The 23,988-nt window shown below is 42.0% G+C and overlaps 1 protein-coding gene across 1 annotated transcript in view; it reads right to left on the reverse strand.

Moving 5' to 3' along the window:
- Nucleotides 1-23,988, reverse strand: part of PLCG2 (phospholipase C gamma 2) — an 82,387-nt gene that overhangs the window by 39,994 nt on the left and 18,405 nt on the right. The window contains exons 3-8 of the mRNA XM_083370619.1: nucleotides 11,006-11,149; nucleotides 9,882-9,975; nucleotides 7,984-8,031; nucleotides 3,183-3,267; nucleotides 1,723-1,806; nucleotides 1,244-1,287 (exon numbers count right to left, since the gene is read on the reverse strand). Coding sequence (XP_083226745.1) covers nucleotides 1,244-1,287; nucleotides 1,723-1,806; nucleotides 3,183-3,267; nucleotides 7,984-8,031; nucleotides 9,882-9,975; nucleotides 11,006-11,149 — 499 coding nt within the window. The remainder of the gene's footprint in view (nucleotides 1-1,243; nucleotides 1,288-1,722; nucleotides 1,807-3,182; nucleotides 3,268-7,983; nucleotides 8,032-9,881; nucleotides 9,976-11,005; nucleotides 11,150-23,988) is intronic.

Consider the following 23,988-nt stretch of genomic DNA (forward strand, 5'->3'; position numbering starts at 1 on the left):
TTTTTTCCCCTCCCAAATTGCCGGGTAGGTCAAAAGAGAAAAATCGTATAGCAACATCGGCTGGAAAGATGAGAAAGGTTTAAAACACAAATACCAGACAGGAAAGGGAGGGAGGGAGGGAGAGGGAGAGAGATTGAGAGATAGAGAGAGAGAGAGAGAGAGAGAGAGAGAGAGAGAGAAAGAGAGAGAGAGAGAAGAATTATTGCATCTGAGGAAGTGAAGGTTTCATTTCCTGAATTTTAAATAACACTATAAAAGCAGGGCTGTGTAACACCTTGGAAATAATTCAGATCAGGGCTTTGGGAGTCCCTGGGAAACAGACGTGGCTCTTGGAAGTTGCCGACTCTTTTCATGGGATGGAGCACTGCTTTAAAGAGTTGAAGGCGGAACGATTGCTTTTTGGAGCCAGGATGGTTATTTAAGCGAGCCGCATCCAATTTTATGACCTTTTTTTTTTTTTGCCAAAGTAATCACTGCAGTTGTTAACTGAACCTTTTAAAGACCGGGTGCCCAAAACTGCAACCCAAAACCCACTTATTTATCGCAAAGTGCCCACAGGGCAATTTAATCTGAATACTGAGGTTTTAGTTTAGAAAAAACAACTCATACATTAGCATCTTTTGTCTTAAAAAGAAAAACACAATAACAAAGTTTTCAGCGATTACAACTTTTTACTGAAAGGTAAAAGTTTGCATTTGGCATGCCTTTGAACAATTAATGTGATTTTTGCTGTTGTATGCACATTGGTAATTTGTCTAACTTTGGCTTATACTTTGTAAGTTTGAGAGCAACACATGCAGCCCTGTGCTCATCTGTTAGCCTGTTTCTGATGTCAGATTTGATATAATTCAAAGCTGAAAACAGCGCACTCACTTCGGAGGCTTGTTTTGGCTATGAAGGGGCTTGAGAAATGGCTTTTTTTCTGCAAAAACATAGCCAAAAGAGCGAGGTGTGCGTGCCCGCAGAGCGGGCTCCAAGTGTCCCCTCTGGCACGCGTGCCATAGGTTTTGGTATAGGTTATATCAATATGAACAGGATGCAGACCGCAGGATGAGATTTTCTCAATAGTGTGGTTTACTAAGCCAGCATCCCTTGCTTAAAATAATACACAAATACAGTTAAATGTATCTCATTAATCTACTGTGACAAAAAGAATAAGCGACAAAATTATATCGCAGGGAAAATTCTGATCGAAGCACTTTAAGTGCGGTTGTGAATAAAATTGCTTCATATAATATCTCACCCTAAGAGGAACATAGTAGAATCCTTTTTGAATTCATCCAGAACCTGGGAAGAGAAAAATGATGAATAATGAACAAATAATTTTCTTCTGCATAGAAGAGTTATTGCCTGGAGAAAAACAGGTGTTCAAACAAGTGAAAATCATCAAAAGCTTTGGTTTATTTCTATCTATATCTATATTTGTATCTCTCTCTCTCTCTCTCTCTCTCTCTCTCTCTCTCTCTCTCTCTCTCATCTCTTTCTCGCTCTTTCTCTCTGTGTGTATGTACATATATGTATGTATGTATGCATGCATGCATGCATGAATAATAGACTTATAGTTCTGAATCTAGTCAATTAAAAGCAAGGAACTTTGGTATCATGCTTGAATTAAATATAAGACTGAAAACATATGTACTACCTAATTACTACATTTCAGGTTACAACACAGAACGACACTCTCCACATTAAGAGGAAGTAAGATAAGAGCGGAACGTTTACCGATTTCTGTTGCTCAAACATAATCTTCTTGTAGAACAGATGAAATTGCTCAAAGCTAAGTTCTTCTTTAGCAGCTTTTATTTCCTGAGTAAAAAGATATAAATAAGCCAGCCGTAAGTAATGAGGCAGCATTTAGATTTTACCAGAGCTACACCTACCCCAAAGCCATTTATCCTGTCCCAGGCTAGAGGAAAGGCAGATAAGTATTCTCTAGCAAATCTAGCAAAATGACAATTCTGCAGTAAAGTTTCAGCGATCAAGTTCTTGCCTTCAGAAGTTGTGGGTGCTCCATCACTGGAGATTTTTAAAGAACAGATTGGACACTTGTCTGAAATGAAACACGGTCTCCTGCTTATGCACAGGATTGGACTAGAACAGAGGCCCCCCAACCTTTTGGGCACCAGGGAGCGGTTCCATGGAGAAATGTTTTTCCGCAGATCGGAGGGTGGGTGGTTTTGTGTGCTGCCTGCATCCCACGGATGCGGCTTTGCTTGTTTGTGCGGACCGGTTGCTGGAATGCTGCGGCCCGTTACTGACCCACGGACCGGGGGTTGGGGACCCCTGGACTAGAAAACCTCCTAGGTCCCTTCTAAATCTGTTATTCTGATGAAGATTTTGCATTTGTGCACAACTGGAGAATATGGCTTCTATTAATTTGCTTGCCTAAATGCGTAGGCTGCCTGGTTCCCAAACCTCCAAGCAGTTTACAGTACCCGATGATAACACGACCTAAATAATAAATAAAAATGGCAGGCCAGCCTCACCTTTAATAAAAAAACACCAAAGAGGAAACAAATATCAAAACTCCCACCCATCCATCATCTTGTCAGTTCTATGAAAATCTAGTAACAAAACCTCCAGGGCAAAACTTGGGACATAAGTTGCTTTCTAATGTTAGGGCCATCACAGTGGACTGCCTCCGTGGCTAGGGGCCCCACAGCTTATGGACTGCTATTATGGTCTAGTTAGGCCATGTGTAGCTGACAGACTGGATGCCAAATTGTGATTTTAATATAGATTTGATGTGTTATTTATTATTTATTCTAGATTTTTAAACTGGATATTTATTGAGTGTTTTCATTTGTTCTGGTCTCTGGTCTTTGACTGTAATTTGAACATCCAAGTTCCTGCTATTCTAGCAAGAGCACTAGCCAGGAAGAAAACACACAGAGACATTACTTTTTTCCCAGAGATGCCACATCGGTTTAATAGGAAGAAGTAACCATTTTCTGGACGACTGTGGTGTGCACACTGAAAAGCTACATTTACACACCTTTCCCATGCCCATGGAACAGCAAAGGGAGATGAGAGTTCTTACCCTCTGCCATTAACAACATCCAAGATGGGGGGAAAAAACCCTGTTCCCCAATGAAACCCAGAAGACTGGGTTTATTTTGGAAGTATGTAAAATGCACGGTAATAAGTAAGCTGTAGGACACGTAGCCTAAACCAATACTCACCGCAAACTTATCTTTCAAGTATTTCACACTGTTCACTTTGAAGTTGATGGAGGGAAGTATTGTTTTCAACTCTCTCAGGCTGATGCTGAATAGGAATAAATACCAAGAACATCATTGTTTTTAGGTTTATACTCAACATTCTTTATTCAACAACGGGGTTGTCGATCCCAACTGTGGTTACTAAAAGAGGACTAGCTGTGAAATGATGTCCACAGGATGCTAAAAAAAAAAACCACCCCAAAACCTCAGGAAGCTGAAGGATTGGATAGACTAGACTCTTTCCCAATCAGGTTGGTGACGAGAACATTTCACAGATGAGGTATCGCTACTGAAAATATAATCTTCAGCCGAGAATATTTGGAGATCAGGGTTGAACTGTGGCGTCCTTGATGCTCTCTGAGCTTGTTTTCTTGTAGACACTTCCTTACCCCACTAGGTAACAGCTTCAGGAATTGGAGGCAGTGGGATTTGCGCTCTGTTTAGATACTCTGCTTGTGAGTATTGGTGGAAGTGTTCTTGGGTAGTTCCTTGATTCCTTGTATATAAACAGAGAGCAAAACCCACTCCCTTCTAGCACTGATGATGTTACCCAGTTGGGTAATGAAATGTCTGCAAGAAAGCAACAATGCTCAGAGAGCACCAAGGACCCACAGTAAAGTCTCTCTTACTGCCCCTCAGACTTTCAGAATGAAAAACCAACAGAGGACAGCCTTGTGCTGATGACCCTTCAGGACCAAAACAGATAAAGCAAAAAAAAAAAAAAACAGCATGGAACCAGCATGATTTAAAAACAACAAAACATAATATCAATGCAACACAGCCCAAAGGTTTATAATGCTGGTCAGAAGCAGTGCTGACTCCCACCCGCCGGCTGTAGTGTATGGTGGCTAGAGAAACGATTTATGGAAAAATCCCTACTTCAATGAAAGTATTGATTTTATAAGGCCCCTGGACATTTGTGTGCTTTGCTGATCTCACAGTCTGGCCCTTACACGCTGTGCAGGAATAACACCAGCAAGGCATCCAAAAAGTCTGAAGGCCAACGCTAAATTAGCACATTATCATTATGTGGCACAGCATGCGCAAGGAGAAATGATAGATGCTGCCTTGAACTCAGACAGTTACTCTATTTAAGAGAAATGATGAAGCGCAACTCTAATATGCAGGAAAAGGTGCACTTTACTAATTCACTCCTGTCAGCTGCTATGTTGATAAACTGTCTTTTCATTATACAAGGTCATATTTTAGAAGGAAAACAAGTCACTGGCTATTCGGCTGAGACTTTTTTTTTCCATCCTGGAAGCATACTGCAAAAATATCTTCAGACCTGTTTCTCTTCTGCAATGGCATTTTCCCCAAAGATCCTGAAGCCAAGATTCCCAAAGCCTTCTGCAAAATGCAATATAATTATCCAGTCTGGCAAGTTACAAGGCAGAACCATCTCACTTCCCTGACCTTAGGATAACACCAGCTGTGTTGCCGTTTTGTATTATGAACACAATCAAGAGGCAGCCAAGGTCAGATGCGGCACATTTAGGGCAGCAGAAAAGATCCTGCTGCCCCTTGGGCCTCTCATTCATCACGCTTTTTCTTCATTGTGTTGTTTCTTATTTAAACAAAGGTGCCAGCTTGGTGTTGTGGGCTAGGATCAAATAACAGGATGGGCTGAGCCCTCCAGCCATCTCCGGAGACTCAAAACTCAACCTTGGTCGCACCAGTTCAGTTCCTGGGGAAACCTGCCTTGGCATCTTATGACCTGATGCACAATAATCCAGCCCTGGTGCCCACTGGCAACCAATTTTCAGCAACACCGTCATAAAACGTGATCACGTGACTCCGGGGCTCTGAAAACAGCTGTAAATGCAGCCATGTGTCCAAGATGCAGCCACTGGCACCGGTGTTACTTCTTGCCCCCTTCCAACCGGCTTGTCCCAATGGAGTTTTTTTTCGAAAGGCAACTGGACTTCCTTGGATATTTTCCAAAACATTTTGCTTCTCACTCAAGAAGCTCCTTCGAGCTCTACCTTCGGAAAGTCCAGTTTGCGCCTTTTGGTAAACAGCATCTTTGGGGCAACCATGACTTGGATGATGGAGCATCTCCATAAACCTCCAACCAGTTTCTTTGTCACAATCAGAATTTGCCTTCAGGTGTTCTGCAGCCTACATGGAACTAGCAGACAGGGAGTTGCACCGAATCAAGTAAGAATTAAATGTAAAACGAGCTGCTCTGGGGAGTAAATGTAAGCAGCAAGTTTCCACAGGAAGGAGTGTTCAGTTGTACTGAATTGGTCTGCAAAAATAAAAACAATAATGTGCCACTGCAGAATAGAGGTAGCCCTTGACTAATAATTGGTTGATTAGCAACGGGTGAAAGTTACCAGCTACCTGAAAAAGAGGACTTATGACTCAGATCTGAAGTTCTGACAAGTCACCCCATCAATCATGAGACCGCATTTCCAACACTCAGGAACACATGGCTGCTGTAATTCACACACAGCTGTATTCAAGAGTCACGTGACCGTGTTTTAGGACAGTGTTGCTGAAAATTGGTTGCCATTTTCTTCTAAACACTTCCCTACGTGTTCGATGCCTGACCTTTACACATTGCTAGGTACAGTAACATTTTTCTCTGGGGGAGGGGGAAATTAATTAATTAAATTAATCCAACACGTTGTAGTTAGCCTATGGGACCCGACTTTTGGTACACCCTATGTGCAATGTGAGTGAGTGAGGTGTGTATGTTTGTGCATCCCCACCCCCTGCTGGTTTTCAAAAAGAAAGAAGATTGGGCAACCATTCATCCAGGAGGGAATAAGGTCTCTGCCTTGAGCAGGAGGTTGGACTACAAGACCTCCAAGGTCCCTTCCAGCCCCATGCTTCTGGTTTATTCCAATCCTGGTTTCACAGGACTCTCAATCTCAGTTAAACACTAAATCTCCTGACAAACTATAGTTAATCTTGGAAATTAAAATTATCATTGTGGTTCCCGATACCTTCTCAGACTTTATTTGCCCCATCTAAATTTTTAAATCAGGAGTGGGGAGAAAAACTGATCTGGTTTAAAATCAATATAGCAGCTGCTCCTAACCCAGGGGTGTCAAACTCAACTTCATTGAGGGCCACATCAGCATTGCGATTGCCCTCAGGGGGCCGGGTGGGTGTGGCCTACTGGGTGGCTGTGGCTAAAGTGCATGTGGCCTACTGGGTGGGCGTGGCCAGCTCTACATCGTTGGTATCAAGGGTGCCTATGGGGGCCCGGGCAGGAGTGGGACAGATCTGGGGGTCTCTGGCAGAAGGAGGGTCTCTGGGCCAGGGCCAAGGCAGTGGGGGCCATTCCATCACTGTTTCCAGGATGGCTTCACGGGCCACATGAAACCACTTCGCGGGCCGGATCTGGCCCCCGGGCCTTGTGTTTGACATGTCTATCCTAACCCAACCAAACTTCTAGGATTACAAACTTATGGAAGGTTAAAAGTGAAGGATTTATCTGATGAGGAGAATTCATCAAATTTGCAGATGACACTAAAGTGGCAGGAATAGTCAACACCCCCAGAAGACAAGCTCAGGATACAAACAGATCTTGACAAACCTGAACAATGGGCCCTATCTACCAAAATGAACTTTAATGTGGAGAAAAGCAAAGTTTTACATTTAGGCAGGAAAAATCAAAGATTTAAGTACAGATTAAGCGAGACCTGGCAGTAACTGTGAGAGGGACCTTGGAGTCCTAGTGGATGATCACTTGACAATGAGCCAGCAGTGCGCAGCAGCAGCCAAAAAATCTAATACAATCCTGGGTTGCATAAACAAACGCATAGAACCAAATCTTGTGAAGTATTAGGACCGCTTTATAAAACCCTAGTAAGACCATATCTGCAATACTGCAACCAATTTTGGTCACCATACTGCAAAAAAGATGTTGAGACTTTGGAGAAAATTCGGAGAAGAGCAACTAAGATGATCAAGGCCTGGAGACTAAAACATATGAAGAACAGCTGCAGGAATTGGGTTTGGCTAGTCCACAGGTAGGCAACCTCAGCTCTTTTATGACTCATGGACTTCAACTCCCAGAATTCCTGAGTCAGCTATGCTATGCTGACTCAGGAATTCTGGGAGTTGAAGTCCATGAGTCATAAAAGAGCCGAGGTTGCCTACCCCTGGGCTAGTCTAAAGAAAAGAAGAGTAGGGGAGATATGATAGCAGTACTCCAGTATTTGAGGGGCTGCCACAAAGAAGAGGGCATCAAACTATTCTCCAAAGCATCAGAGGGAAGGACAAGAAACGATAGATGGAAACTAATCAAGGAGAGAAGCAACCTGGAATTAAGGAGAAACTTCCTAACAGTGAGGACAATTAACTAGTGGAACAGCTTGCCTCCAGAAATCATGGACGCCCCAACACTGGAGGTTTTTAAGAAGAGACTAGACAGCCACTTGTCTGAAATGGTATATGTTTCTTGCTTGAACAGTGGGTTGGACTAGAAGACCTCCAAGGTCCATTCCATTCCATTCCATTCCATATTTTCTATTCTATTCTATTCTATTCTATTCTATTCTATTCTATTCTATTCTATTCTATTCTATTCTATTCTATTCTATTCTATTCTATTCTATTCTATTCTATTCTATTCTATCCTATCCTATCCTATCCCATCCCATCCCATCCCATCCCATCCCATTCCAAATATAAGGCTTGGTCACACAGGGTTTTAGGAGACTTTTTTAAAGTGACTTAATTACAACAAAAATACATAATTAAAAAAAAACAGAGCACAGCTTTAGAATCTAAAATGAATGAGTACCTGTTTCTTCTGGATTGATCCACTGAGTAAATCAGCTTCCTCAGCCAGCTTTAAAGAGCCAATGAGAATACAGCCAGGATTAGTTTTGTAAACAGAAGACCGAACTTAATGATGTGTTGCAATTTCAACATATAAAACATCAAAACAGAAATGAACGCTCCTGTTTCAATACATAACTTTCTATGAAGCGCAAACTGATCCAAAGTATCTTTTTTAGTTCTTCTGTGACTCTGGGACAGATTCTGAAGAGCCTGTCTAACATTTCGGCATCAAACAGCACGAATTACACATGTGAATGTGAAAAATGTTTATTTATGACTACGGAGATCATTCAGCAGGGAGCTAAGACGGCATACTAGAAATTCTTATAGACAATCAGTCCAGGAAGAGGAAGAGGAAGAGGAAGAGGAGGGATGGAGAAAGAGAAGAAAGGGAAGGAAGAGAAGGACGTGAGGTGTGAATTTAAGTCCAAAGGAGACAAAGATATTTCAGATCCATTAGAAGCACGTCACTCTACCTATCGGCAGCTCATTCACGGAGTTTTTCTAGATTTGCAAAGTACTTGAACGGGCTCCGAAATATACGTATGAATTTAGGTGATTCAGAAGGCAACAACCCTGACTAGAACATATAACATAGAATAAGCGTTGGAAGGGACTTCGGAGGCCTTCTAGTCCAACCTTGGTGGAGCAGTGGGCTAATGCCTCCTTAAGTAACACCAGCTGCCTGCAATTAGTGCAGGTTCGCATCCCACCAGGCTCAAGGTTGACTCAGCCTTCCATCCTTCCGAGGTAGGTAAAATGAGGACCCAGATTGTTGGGGGCAATTAAGCTGACTTTGTAATAATGCCGCTTGGGTGTGTGTGTGAAAGCCCTAATAAGCAGGCATATACATAGAATGAAGGCTATTGCTAAGCACATTGATTTGTGCTTTAGATTGTAAGCCGCCCTGAGTCTTCGGAGAAGGGCGGGATATAAATGGGATTAATAAACCCCTTGCTCAAGCAAGAGACCTTATGACATTTCAGACAAATGGTTGTGCAGTCTCTTTTTTGAACTTCTGAAGACTGAACTAAATTCAGGTGAGACTGAACAGTTCAATGAACTGTATATATACCGGGATATAGTGTACATAATTGGGTTTGTCTAGTCTAGTGAAGGGTCGCGGTGGCTCAGTGGGTTAGGACGCTGAGCTTGTCAATCAGAAGGTCGGCAGTTTGGCGGGTCGAATCCTGAGTGCCGCGTAGCAGAGTGAGTGCCTGTTACTCGTCCCAGCTTCTGCCAACCTAGCAGTTCGAAAGCACGTAAAAAGGCAAGTAGAAAAATAGGAACCACTGCGGTGGGAAGGTAACAGCGTTCCGTGCGCCTTTGGTGTCTAGTCATGCCGGCCACATGACCACGGAGACGTCCTCGGACAAGCGCTGGCTCTTCAGCTTTGAAACGGAGATGAGCACCAGCCCCTAGAGTCGGAAACGACTAGCACGCATGTGCGGGGGAACCTTTACCTTTACCTTTTTAGTCTAGTGAAAAGAAGGACTAGGGACGACATGATAGTGGTGTTTGAGGGGCTGCCACAAAGAAGAGGGGGTCAACTTATTTTCCAAAGCACCTGAAGGCAGGACAAGAGGCAATGGATGGAAATTAATCAAGGAGAGAACCAAGGTAGAACTAAGGAGAAATTTCCTAACGGTGAGAATAATTGATCAGTGGAACAGCTTGCCTCCAGAAGTTGTGGGTGCTCTTATCACTGGAAGCTTTTAAGAATAGACTGGACAGCCACTTGTCTAGAATGGCACTGGCTTGAGCAGGGGGTTGGACTAGAAGACCTCCAAAGTCCCTTCCAACTCTGTTATTCTGTTACCAGAATATATATAAATACAAAACAGCTCTTCCACATACCTCTCTGTAATTGCTGGGGTGCCTGCATTTACAGCTTCCTGGTGCAAAATATTCAATCCACAAAGCCATTTGTCAGCCTCCTCCTTTGAGTCAGCTGCCACGGAAAGGAAATTTAAAGATGCAAATTAAGAAACTTGATGATGCAAAAAAAAGGGGGGGGGACATCTGTTATCCCACCGCACAGCTTCATGATGCCAAGAATAAATTGCATACTTCTGAAGGAAAGCAAAATGCCTAAAAGGAATTCCTTGAATTAAAAAAAAAATTAGAACCATGATTTCCCCCTGGCCCCCCAAAACTTGGCCAATTTAATATATGTGGACTTCAGCTCCCAGCATTCTGGAAGATGAAATTCACACATCTTAAAATGAAAAATACTGTATTAAACAAACCAGCAGTGGAAAACATTGCTTTAGAAGATGCAAGAATAGAGATACAGAAACACTTATAACCCTGCATCAATAACTGTGTGCATATATCCTATCTTCTTTCTAGCTCTCCCACATACAGCTAGTCCTTGACTTCCAACGATTTGTTTAGCAACCGTTCAAAGTTACAGTGGCGCCGAAAAAAGTGAATTACAAACAAATAACTGGCATTTATGACCATCACAATATCCCCACATGAACAATATTCAGGCATTTATAACAATTGCAGCATCCCAAGGTTATCTGCTTGCCATACATGATCTGGGGTGGGGGCTGGGGCGGAGAGCTAGATTAGCCTAATGACTGTATGATTCATTTAACGACTGCAGTGGTTCACTTAACCACCAAGGCAAAAAATAAAATAAAATCATAAAATTTGGTGTGGCTCACATTACAAATGCATTACATGGGGTTTCCTGCCTGAGCAGGGGGTTGGATTAGATGACCTCCAAGGTCCCTTACAACATCATCATCGTTGTTGTTGTTAAGGAAATTCCAATCCCAATTGTGGTTTTGAGTCAAGGACTAACCATATTTGTTTGATTTATTTGTTATTCTTCCAAACGGCACCTGCGTTCAGCTTAAAGAATATTTGCAGATGGGAATAAGAATTAAGAAGATGTCAGCAAGCATCTGGAAGGAGCAATGTCGCAATCCCAGATTTTAAAGGAGAGACTCAGACAAAATAGATTTTACCTGCCAGACTTAAAGTGTTGAGGACGAACTGAGAGCCATAGAAAATGGTAAAGCAATGTTCTTCCTTTTGACGTGCACCTTTTCCACGCTCAAAATCCTTCGCATTTTTTCCTGGTCTGAGTTCCTTTATTTCTGTTAAATCCACTGGAAAGAAAAACAAAAGAAATCTAAAATGTAAAGGTCGCTTTGGCTTAAAGCAGATTTCTACAGGATGGCTTCTGAGTCCTATTTCATGATCGTTTTTACTCTTGGGTAAAAATTTCTGCAAGGAAACTCACTGTGTCGGACAACAGCGCAAAAAAAAAAAAAACGTTGCCATCTAACCAACAGAAAAACCGGAGCAAGTTTAATTAGTTGTATTTCTTACCTGATCACCAGGGTGCAAGGTGAATTTTGCATTTTGTAAATAAGGGGTGATTTTTGTGCTTGCAATTCAAGAGCACTTTCCCAGGTGTCTACTCAACCGTCAGCAAAATGGTATTTCTTTCATTTTGGCACCAAAAGGTTAAATGAGGTTTTCTCTGATATGTCAGCAGCCTGGTGGAACAGCTCCCCACCCCTCCCACCCCCGTCCCCAAAGATAAGGACCACCCTATCCCTGCTGGTTTTCTGAAAAAACCTTTCCCACTCGGCACCAGGGCCAGGATTTTAATGGGGCTCTTGGTGTGGTGTGGTTATGAATGAATCTAGTGTGGAAAGTTCTTAAGAGGCTACCCTCTGTATATCTGAGTTTTGTTTTTAAGCTCTGTTCACTGCCCAGAGTTTCTCGGGTGGCTGCGTGGATATATAAATTCACTTAACAAGTAAGTAGATACATAATAAGTAAGTCACTATGTGTATGGGAATGATCCTGAGAGACAGGAGGAATTGCTCCAGAGTAGACAATGGTCAGGTGAATCCGCAGAAGGAATGGCAAACATCTCAGGAGAAACTCTCCCAAATTTCTTGGACTGTAAAGGGAAGGGAATAAAGATGTACCTCCAGACTTGCAAAATTCTGTTACTATATCCCCCAAAGGTGCTTTTTCAGGAGGCAACTGGACTTTCTTGTTTTTCTTTGAAGAGCTTTCACTTCTCATCCAAGAAGCTTCTTCAGCTCCGGCTGAATGGTGGGGAATGGAAGGATTTATACTTCTTGCAGACAGCTGGCCATTTGCATTCTTTTAGAGAGTTGTTGAGGCCACTTGGAGGTTTGTCTGCGTCCTCGGGGTCACCTGAGTGGTGCAAATGGGTGTGGAGCCTTCTTGGCTGCAGGACGTTTTCTGCCCTGTGTCCATTGTTGAAGACAGGTGCAAGGCTGTTGGGGATGAGTCTGTGTTGTCTGCATCTCCAACTGAAGCACAATGTTAAACCCACACCCTTAGGACACAGGTAAACCTCCAAGTGATCTCAACGACTCTCTAAAAGAATGCAAATGACCAGCTGTCTGCAAGGAATATAAATCCTTCCCTTTCCCCAGCATCCAGTCAGAGCTGAAGACGTTTCTTGGATGAGAAGTGAAACATCTTCAAAGAAAAACAAGAAAGTCCAGTTGTCTCCTAAATAAACACCTTTGGGACAACCAGGCCTGAGAATCTATCTCCATAGACGTTTAACCTTGCTGTAGATTTAAGGCTAGTACTTCTAGCTGTGCTTTCTTGTCTGGATTACCTTGAAAGAGTGATCCTAATGCTAGACGTGACCCAGAGTTTCAGGGATGTCTAGCGTTGCGCCTTTCCAAAAGCATCATTTTGACCACACAAAGACCTGAGACACCAATAAACCAGGAAGCTCCTTCTCATTCACCAGCTGTTCTACATCTAGAAAGAGTACAGAGAAGAGCAACAAAGATGATTGGGGGACTGGAGGCTAAAACATATAGGGAACGGTTGCTGGAATTGGGTATGTGTAGTTTAACGAAGAGAAGGGTGAGGGGTGACATGATAGCAGTGTTCCAATATCTCAGGGGCTGCCCTAAAGAAGAGGGAGTCAAGCTATTCTCCAAAGCACCTGAAGGCAAGGTAAGAAGTAACAGATGGAAACTAACCAAAGAGAGAAGCAAGCTAGAACTCTGGAGAAATTTCCTGACAGTTAGAATAATTAACCAGTGGAACAACCTGCCTCCAGAAGTGGTGAATGCTCCAACACTGGAGGTTTTTTAGAAGAGACTGGACAGCCATTTGCCTGAAATGGTATAGGGTTTCCTGCCTGAGCAGGGGGTTGGACTAGATGACCTCCAAGATTCCTTCCAACTACTACTACCTCTACCTCTTCCTCTTCCTCTTCTTCTTCTTCTTCTTCTTCTTCTTCTTCTTCTTCTTCTTATTATTATTATTATTATTATTATTATTATTATTATTATTATTATTATTATTACAGAGAAGAGCAACAAAGATTATTAAGGGGCTGGAGGCTAAAACATACAAGGAACAGTTGTAGGAATTGGGTATGTCTAGCTTAATGTAGTGAAGGACGAGGGGAGACATGATAGCAGTGCTCCAATATCTCAGGGGCTGCCCCAAAGAAGAGGGAGTCAAGCTATTCTCCAAAGCGCCTGAAGGCAGGACAAGAAGCAACGGGTGGAAACTAATCAAGGAGAGAAGCAACCTAGAACTTAGAAATTTCCTGTTAGAACAATTAACCAGTGGAACAACCTGCCTCCAGAAGTGGTGAATGCTCCAACACTGGAAGATTTTAAGAAGAGACTGGCCAGCCATTTGTCTGAAATGGCATAGGGTTTCCTGCCTGAGCAGGGGGTTGGACTAGATGACCTCCAAGGTCCCTTCCAACTTATTATTATTATCTCAAAAATGTTTACAGAACACAAAAGGGCTTTTTTCTGACAGACGGCAGCAGCTGCTATTCCATCAAGGACAAACAGGTCACAGTACAAGAAGGCAGGCCGAAGCTTCAACCTGGCTCAGTGAAAATAAAAGAGGTGGCACTGGATCAAACCTTACACTGATTCGTTTACCAGTTATACCAGGCAATCATCATAGGGCTGGGTGGGACCTTGGACGTCTTCTAGCCCAAGGAAGAAATCCTTATTTCATTCTGGGCAAATGGTTGTCCAATCTTTTCCTGAAAACCTCCAGTGATGGAGCACCCAACAACTGATATATTTACATCTATTTCCAAACTCTTTATTTTGCATGTTGTGGACTAAACATGTGTGAATATTTGTATTATTGCAAACGCTTCCGTCTACTGAAGACAATTTGTCCCAAGAATTTAAAATGTTCTAGTGATCCTAAACTGTATGATAAAATATTTATTGCATCTTCTTTCATATTTGGCTAAAAACCTTCTGCCTTGAGGTCGTCTTGTTTGCATGTGGAACAGCTCTTCATAAATTTCTAAAGAAGTTATCTGAAGTGGAAACCTTCTATACTGAAATGACCTCCGAAGGACTGATGCTTCTGTGAGCATTTTGGGGTTCAAAACTATCCTTGGCCAAGGATAGCTTTGTCCATGTTATATTTTTCAAAGGATTGGAGGGGGGAGGGGGGTCCCCACCAAAAAAAAAATGCAAGGTTTTTATTAACGTAATTACATCACACGGAAGGGAAAGGAAGAGAGAGAAAAAAACCAACTTTATTTGAAACACGAGGAGTGTGCGTTCTTTCGATAAAACCCTGACTCAAAAAGGGAGGGAAGTGGTTTCATTCCACTATGCAAACTGGATGTAAGAAGAGACAGACTTTCCTACAGGTCAAAGGTTAGAGTTGAGCAGAGACGAATAAATTTGAAATGCTTCAGTCTAGAGTCGGAATTATCTCCCATGCTATTTACATGATAATAGTCCTCAGCGATTTACTGAATAAGTGTAAAATGTAGGTGTAAACAAGGGTAGATGTGGGTTTGTGTATAGACATATAAATGTGCATACATGCTCACACAAATTATATACATATACATAGAGAAAGAAAAGCAGTTCTTGACTTACAAACATTTGCTTAGCAATCATTTGAAGTTACCACGGCACTGAAAAAGTGTCAAAAAAGTTAAGTGGTACAAAATTCAGGAGTAAAGAAAACTTCTTTGGGCAGCAGTTATTTATCAAATTTTATCAAATTTCTACACTTTCCATCTCAACCAACATGACTCTGGGCAGTTTAAAACCATCCTAAAATAATATAAATAATAATTTAAAGTCAAAAAAAAGTCTGGAGAGTGGACGTGACAACACCCCAGACAGTGGAACAAGAAGAGGAAGAATTTGAAAAGATAACAAAATACAAAAGACCTGCAAACAGAAGTAGAACAACTGTGGCAAAAGAAAGCAAAGATGGTACCAATAGTAATAGGTGCTTTGGATGCAATGCCAAAACATCTGGAGCACCACTTGCATACCATCGGCATTGACAAATTGACCATCAGTCAATTGCAAGAGGCAACTTTACTTGGAAAAATTTATAACTTGTAACCACACCTATAACACCCTCAAACAACATCTGCCTATCCCAGGTCCTTGAGAAGGGCTTGATATGGACAAATCCAATCTAAACATCTGGCTGACTGTGAAACAAGCCATAATAATAATAATTAATAATTTAATATTCAAATATGTAAAATATTTAAGTTATACCTTGATATTAAAACATAATTACATGATTTAATATTTTTGAGTAACATAGATATAATTTAATAATAAAATAATTAGCTACAGACTTCACGAGCAATCAGTGTAACAATGGTCACGGGCTTATCGACTGCTTTTAGAAATAACAGAAAAAACTTACGAAAAGCAAAGGTAAGGAATAATATAGAAGCCTTAGGGCTATATTTTGTTTACGGATCTTTGTAAAATGCCAGTCATCTAGAAAATCACTTTGTCCCCACTCTCTTTACCAAGAGATAAGTATATTCAAGACTATCTCTGTCTGGTCAAGTTTATAGGGAAGGAGAGATAGCAATGGAAATTTAAGATATGCATGTAAATGTATCTTGCTGTGAGTTAAAAGAAGGCACAATCAATTCTGGGTTTGTACTCTGATCCTGTTCAGCTCTTGCTTTTTCACCAATAGAAGAGAATATCGTAGCTCAAGGTCCTTGGTGCTCTCTGAGCATGGCTGTTTTCGTGCAGATATTTTAGGTCTAGTTGGGTAATGAAACATCTGCCAGAAACAACCAACGTCAGAGATCACCAAGGAGTCTTATGTTTTTAAAATGGTACCCCAAAATAGGTTTATAAGAGGGCCGATTCCAGAAATGTCTTCATACTCACGGGCTAATACAATAGCTTCCATTACTACTACAACCACTATCAAACTATTGACTTGAGCACTTACGTAAAAGGCAAAGTAGATAGATAACAGTTGACGGGTTCATGAAATCTTTGTTTGTAGAAGAACATTGGCTCAACTTTCAGCGACTACAGTAACAAGGAGAAGGGAAAGAAGGAAAGGGAAATAGCTAACTCAAGTTAAAGCCGAAGAACAGACATTAAGATTATAAATGGGAAGAAGGAGCAGGTGATCAAATTAGTCTCTACCCATTTCCCCCCCCTCCTTTATATCAAATTTAGGGAAAGTCTAACTAAGTACCTTCCCCAGACTCAATACCAATGGCAGCAATATTTAAACACTGTTGAATAAATAAAACAGACATCAACTGAAACAATGAAAGTCTGGTTCCATATTTCAGAAAATGCAAAAGACAGCTGGGGTTGTTGTTTTTTTTCAATCTCTTTCCATCCATTCACCAAATACAGGTGTAAAACGGAATCCAAACAAGAACAATGGGATTTTGTTTTTGCTTTTTTGGTGTTTATTTTTTTTTGGGGGGGGGGGAGTCAACATGACCAGTATTTTCACCAACCAGCCTTGGATATGGGAAAAAAATTATAAAAGCCGTTGTTTCCTTTGCAAATTTGCCTCACTGACCCTAAACAGTGGAAACAATAGCTTCATTCTTGCTTCACCTCGCTCGGCATCCCGTTTCGTGTAGCTGAAAACACAGCTGGTACCTTAGCACACGGGTGTCAAAACTCGCCGCGTCACGTGACGTGCCACGACGTATCACGACTTTTTTTTTTTTTTTTGCTGGAGCTCAGGCCGGCAGTTTCACACCCCTGCCTCAGTACATGAATCCAGGGGGGCAGGGGGGGAAAAACTTTTTAAGTTATGGGTATCAGCTTCATTAAGAAAAATAGAGCAGGAAAAATGGCATTTCTCATTCACTTTTTAGCTTAGTTTAACTCAGTAGCTTTAGTTTTCAAAGTTCAGACCCCACCCCACTTTTTCCTATGTGTTTGAATGTATAAATCTGCCATTAGTCTTTTCTGATTCTCTATCCATTTATGCAGATGTAAATACAAATCAATTTCCTTTTTCCCCCCTTATTATGGATATATTCCATCTATAATCTATATCTGAACTCTTCTTCCCTCCCCTTCCCTTCTTCTTTCTTCCTTCTTCCCCCTCTCCTTCCCTCTTTTCCTTCCTTCCTTCCTTCCTTCCTTCCTTCCTTCCTTCCTTCCTTCCTTCCTTCCTTCCGATGGCCTTTGAAATAAAACTGAGGGGGGAAAAATCTACAATTCATACAGTATATGATGAAGAAATTAGAGGTTTTATTTATTTATTTATTTATTTATTCGGTTTATATACCGCCCTATTCCCAAAGGACTCAGGGCGGTTTACAAGGCAAATTTAAAAACAATCCAATATAAAATTAAAATGAATTAAATTAAGTCTAGCCACAAAAATTAAATCACAATTTAAAAACATTAAACCCCTCAGTCCAGACCAGATAGCACAAAGAGCCAGGTTTTTAGGTCCCGGCGAAATGAACGAAGGTCGGGGCCAGTCCGGAGTTCCATTGGCAGTTGATTCCATAAGGCAGTCGCGCCCACAGAGAACGCCCTCCCCCTGGGGATCGCCCGTCGGCAATCCTTGACTGGCGGTACCCTGAGGAGGCCCTCCCTGTGGGAGCGCACAGGACGATGGGGAATTGACACTGGCAGCAGGTGCTCCCTTAGATAATCTGGGCCCATGCCATTTAGGGCTTTATAGGTCATCACCAGCACCTTTTATGCATGCTGCATGAAAAAGAGTGCTAGAAGGTGTATCTTTTAGATTGCTCCATCATCATTATGCCACTCTTTTCTTTTCGTCCTCTGATTTTCAACAGGTTAAACCTCCTTCCGGAGGATGGCTTCTAAACTGGAGAGGTGCACAAGGGGAGATAAATTGGTAAAAATAGGCAGTCAGGTGATGGTGGAAGAGCACTTGTGACTTCCTTTCTCATGCAGTCCAATTATGCAAATGTTCACCTGTGTTTCCATGTAGGTGAAAGTTAACTTATTTTAGTTTCTCACTTGGGTGCAGGAGAGAAAATAAAGGGTCGGTCACAAGTCCAAGTGACATTTTTCTCCCAAGGGGCAAGAACAAAGTAAGATTTGCCAAAATGAAAATAGCTGAAGATATTGTGGCTATTAATGGAGATTTAAACATACAAAGAACACTGCTGGAATTGGGCATGTCTAGTTTAATGAAAAGGAGGACTAGCAGTGACATGATAGCAGTCTTCCGATATCCAAGGGGTTGCTACAAAGAAGAGGGAGTCAAGCTATTCTCCAAAGCACATGAAGGCAGGACAAGAAGCAACAGATAGAAACTAATCAAGGAGAAAAGCAACCTGGAACTAAGGAGAAATTTCCTGACGGTGAGAACAATTAACCATGGAACAAATTGCCTCTAGAAATTGTGGGTGTTCCAACATTGGAGGTCTTTAAGAAGAGATTGGGCAACCATACAAAATAATAGCAATAGCACTTAGACTTATATACCGCTTCACAGTACTTTACAACCCCCTTAAGCGGTTTACAAAGTCAGCATATTGTCCTCGACGATCTGGGTGCTCATTTTACTGACTTTGGAAGGTCAAACTTGAGCAGGTGAGAATCAAACTGCTGGCAGTCGGCAAAATTAGCCTGCAGTACTGCCTTCTAACCACTGTGCCACCACAGCTCATAAATAAAACTTGGGAAATGCAATGAATGGATAGAGAAGCTACAGTTGGGGAATGTCTGATAAACAGGAGGGGCATAACCCCCAAATATGAACCAAACTATGAATAGGCTATCCAAGGTGGGTGTTTCATGCTTCCTTAAATTCACCATCACAGCTTGACAAAGAGGACTCCACACACAAGCTATGAACTGTTAGGAGAATCAACTTGCGGGCTGGGGAATTCAGGGAACTGAAGTACTCTCCCCCCATGTTAAAGCTGTGAAGGCTGAGAAACACTAGGCTTATGTATAATAAATATTCCCTAAAGTCAGGTCTAAACAAAGGGCACCAACGTAAGGGGACTCCTACCAGAATTCAGAAAATGCACCTGAATTTGCTCTTCGTAATTTTACAATGTGGCCCAGACAACAGCAAATACTGAGTTACGTTTGCGGGCCACTGCAGGGCTGCTGTGTGGAGAAAAGAGGAAATGGATGCTTTGTGCTGTGTTAGCACACAACATTAACTTTTGCAGAGAGACAGACTATATTTAAACTGCCCCACCCAAGGAGCACACAGCAAAGTACACATCTGGAGCAACAGCTGTTTACATGGCTTATTTCCAAAGAGATTAAACAAAAAAAAACAAGATGGGTGGGGACCCTCTGGACCCCCACCGTCAGGAAGTTAGCTTTGAGCAATGAATGACACAGAGTAATTGAGAGGAGGGGGGGAAATGCCAGCCTTGCTTTTAGGAACAGGAGACCTTGTGATTCTCTTTGAAATTGCTTTTAGACCAGCATGTTTGGCTGCATAAGATGCAGCGTTGGGAATGCAGCCTCTCGCATCTTGGCGGACTAGTTCGATTAACTAGAAAGTCCGCCAAGATGCTGCATTTTATGCAGCCAAACATGCTGGTGGTGGTCTAAAAGCAATTTCGAAGAGAATGGCAACTCTTTTTTTTTAATAGTGCAAGAGATAAAATCACTTTTGCAGCCTTCTTCACCAAAGAGGAAGTGTCAGTGAATCTAATAAGGGCAAGTTTGCCGTGTCATGATTCACTCATGAAGGCAGAAGTGACTGTTCAGTGATAGTGCAGGAAAATCAACAGCTTTCTCCCTCTCGGGAACCAGCAATTGGAGAGAGAATCTGAAATTGTACCTTGCTATGATTTTAGTGGGGAGAAACAAGGAGCACCAAAGATTGCCTTCTGCTGAAAGCCCTGCCGTGGACTTCACAACAAGTCAATCAATCAGAATACAGCTGGAAGGGACCTTGGAGGTCTTCTAATCCAGCCCCCTGTTCAAGCAGGAGAACCTATACCATCTCTGACAGCTGATTGTCCAGTCTCTTCTTGAAGATTTCCAGTGATGCAGCGCCCACGATTTCTGAAGGCAAAGCTGTTCCACTGGTTGATTGTCCTCACCGTCAGGAAGTTTCTCCTTAATTCCAGGTTGCTTCTCTCTTTGATCAATTTCCAACCGTTGTTTGTCGTCCTTCCCTCTGGTGTTCTGGTGAACAACCTGGCCCCCTTTGTCTTGTGGCAGCCCCTCAGATACTGGAACATTGCTATCATGTGTCCCCTATATTCTTCTTTTCTTTAGAGTAGCAGCTAGCCAAACCCAAGTTCTGCAGCCGTTCTTATGTTTTGGTCTCCAGGCCTTTGATCATCTTAGTTGCTTTTCTCTGAATTTTTTTCCAAACTTTCAACATATTTTTTGTGATATGGTGACCAAAATTGACGATAATAATAATATTCCCTATAATAACAACCCTATTATGGAAGGTCTTCAAGGTGCTGGTGATGACCTATAAAACCCTAAATGGCTTGGGTCCGGGATATTTGAGGGAACACCTCCTGCCAGCATCAAAACTCCCTTCGTCCAGTGCACTCACACAGGGTCTTCTCAGGGTGCCGCCGGTAAGATTGCCGGCGAATAACACCCAGGGGGAGGGCCTTCTCTGTGGGCGCGCCTGCCCTCTGGAACCAGCTGCCCGTGGAGCTTAGGACCGCCCCTGACCTTCGTTCATTCCGCCGGGACCTGAAGACCTGGCTCTTCGAGCTCTCTGGCCCAGGCTGAGAATTTTTAACTGAGGTTTTTAGTTAAGGGATAATTTAATCTTTTTAAATTGTTTTTTAACTTTTGTATTTTGTACTGTTTGATTTTAAATATCCTGTAAACCGCCCTGAGTCCTTCGGGAAAGGGCGGTATATAAATTTAATAAAATTAAAATTAAATTAATTCTAGTCCAAACCCACTGCTTGAGCAGGAGACTCTATACCGTTCCAGACAAATGGCTGTCCAGTCTCTTTTTGAAAACCTCCAGTAATGGAGCATCCGCCACTTCCAGAGGTACGCGGTTCCACTGATTAACTGTTCTCACTGTCAGGAAATGTCTCCTTAGTTCTAAGTTAGATCTTCCTTTAATGATATTCCCACCTGTTACTTCTTGTCCTGCCGTCAGGTGTTTTGAGAACTGGTTGGTCCCCTCTTCTCTGTAAAAGCCACTCCAGTATTGGGAAGGCTGTCACCCCTAGTCCTTCTGTCATTAGACTAGATGGACCCAGTTCTCTCGATTGTTCCTCATACAGTTTAGCCTCAGACCCCTTTTCGTCTTTGTTGCTCTTCTCTGCGTGCTTTCTAGGGTCTCAATTCAGGCACTTGGCAAGCGGCATGTATTTACCATGGTTGCAATAACCCAGGGTCATATGGTCACCATTTAAGACCTTCCCAGCTGGCTTCCAACAACCAAAGTCTGAGGCAAGATCAACACCATCTGCCAATGACAGGGAAGATGGGGCGAAGAGCCAAATGTTCTGCCTTACTAGAAGGGCATTCAACAAGTTTCCCCTTTCTCTCAGACACAAACAGACCAGCAAGACTTGGAAAACTTAAAAGCAATATTCCAGTGTTAAATAATTTGCTCGTTTGGTGAAGATGTATCCAAGCAGGACCATAGTGTGATGGGATATTTGAAGTTTGAGGGATTGCTCTCTGTCGTGCAATTTTGCCTAAAACACAGCAGCCCAGACCATAGTAAATAACAACGTTTAGCTATTATTTCCCCAATACAGACCATTTTAAAGACTGCTCCAGAAAAGCTTTCATGAGGTCACTTTGTTAGTATAAGGAACAAGAAGAGCCAATTCTGCTCATCCCTACTGCTACATCCTGACTCTTGGTCATCTCAGCAGGCTTTAATTGGTTCAGAACTGTCTCATTTGTTGTCCCATGCTGGTAACCTAACAGCTGTGGCTTCTATAAGCATGTAATTTTGGCTTCCTTTGCTTGCCTTTGATCTTCCCTTTTCATGTTTAAAGAAAGCTCTCTTCATTCCTTCAGACCCAGCGTTACCTGGATCTGGACAGGATCTCTAGCTCCCAAGGTCGCTACTTGGATATTTTGCCACCCCATCTTCTTCTTTCCCTTGTGTTGCCAAAATGGATTAGCTTTGGAGGCCCTGAGCTTTAGAGAGATTACTGAAGGATTTCTACTTGTCATCTTTACACTGATGACACAAAGGTTTACTCAGAAGAATTATAAGGGTCTGTGACTTAGTGGTGAGAGTATATTCCTTGCCTTGACAAGTCCCTACACAGGTAATATCTATAAGTGGCATCATTCCAGACATTGAAAAAGCACCAACAGGAGAGAATATTTGTAGAAGTTCAAAGTTGAACTTTGGAGTCCTTGGTGCTTTCTGAGCTATTTCCTTGCAGATATTTCATTATCCAGCTAGGTAACATCATCTGTGCTGGTGAGTGTGCGGATTAATAACAACCAAACGATCAATCAGAAAATAAACCTAATCGAGGAACTACCTAGGAGAAAACCACACTTCCACCCACATTGGCGGGGCAATCTACTGTATATAAACAGAGAGCAAACCCCCCACTCCTACTAGTACTGATGATGTTACCTAGTCAGGTAACGAATGTCTGCAAGCAAACAACCAAGCTCAGATAGCACCAAGGGCTTCACCAAGAAAGCAGCAAGTGGAGTTCCCAGATGTTCAGATACCTGTCCTCAGGGGTGTGCAAAATGGTCATTTCCAAAGCATTTCTTGCGCAAATCTTGGTGCACACCCAAGAAGTTTGCAAAGGAACGTCCTACCTTCCTTGCCTGATATTTTCCTATCTGCCTCGCTTTTTTGTTACAATCATACAAACCAGCCATGACATGGCAAGACTGTAAGACTGCCTGATAATTCTGCATTTCAAAGGGCTCTGTTGCATCAGCTCCATTAATAACCTGACGTAGATTCAACAAAAGTGCTTACACAGAGAGAGAGGGGGGAAAAATGGGACTGTTAAAAATAGAAGTTACACTTAGAAATTCTGGGCAAATTTATAAGCAGTTTAGATGTAAGTCTTGCACCTAAGACAAAGAGGAAAGGGAACAGCGTACAGCTTCATTCAATAAGCCATAATGTTTTCAAGATACTGGAAAGCAGCAAAATGTATATTTAACTATCCTTAAAGGAAACCAAGCAACTTCTTTTAAAACCAATGAATAATTAACCGTCAACATTTCCTTTTATGATGCATAATTGAGGATTATATGCACAAGCCCAGCGGCAGTATGTTCAGAATGGATCACCCACAAAAGCTGATTGTCATAAACAGTTGTATTAACTATAACAAGCAATTACATTTTGGCTTGAACAAAAAAGGCAAGCTGAAATTTGCAGTCAACCAGTTAACAGTCTGCTTTGGGAAAAGAAAAAAAAAGGCATAATCCAACTCTGTATTTGTGGCAGGAAGGCGAAAACCACAAACTGGAATGCACATTTTGCAGAATGCTGGGCATTCTGAACGTCAGTCTTGAAAGAGATCAAACATCTGAAAGAGGTCCAGGATGCAACACCGAGCCTCATTTCTTGGGAGTTAGAAGCAATTAGTTCAACTGGCTATTAAGTAGTAGCGGTTAACTTCAATCACAGATTGGATCATGCTAAAAAAAAATCAAATGAAATCAAAAGAAGGACAAGAACATCAAGCAGCAGTAAGCAACAGTATAAACTAAATGATGATGATGATAACTTTATTGTC

This window comes from Vipera ursinii (assembly GCF_947247035.1).
Source record: "Vipera ursinii genome assembly, chromosome: 10".
NCBI lineage: Eukaryota > Metazoa > Chordata > Lepidosauria > Squamata > Viperidae > Vipera > Vipera ursinii.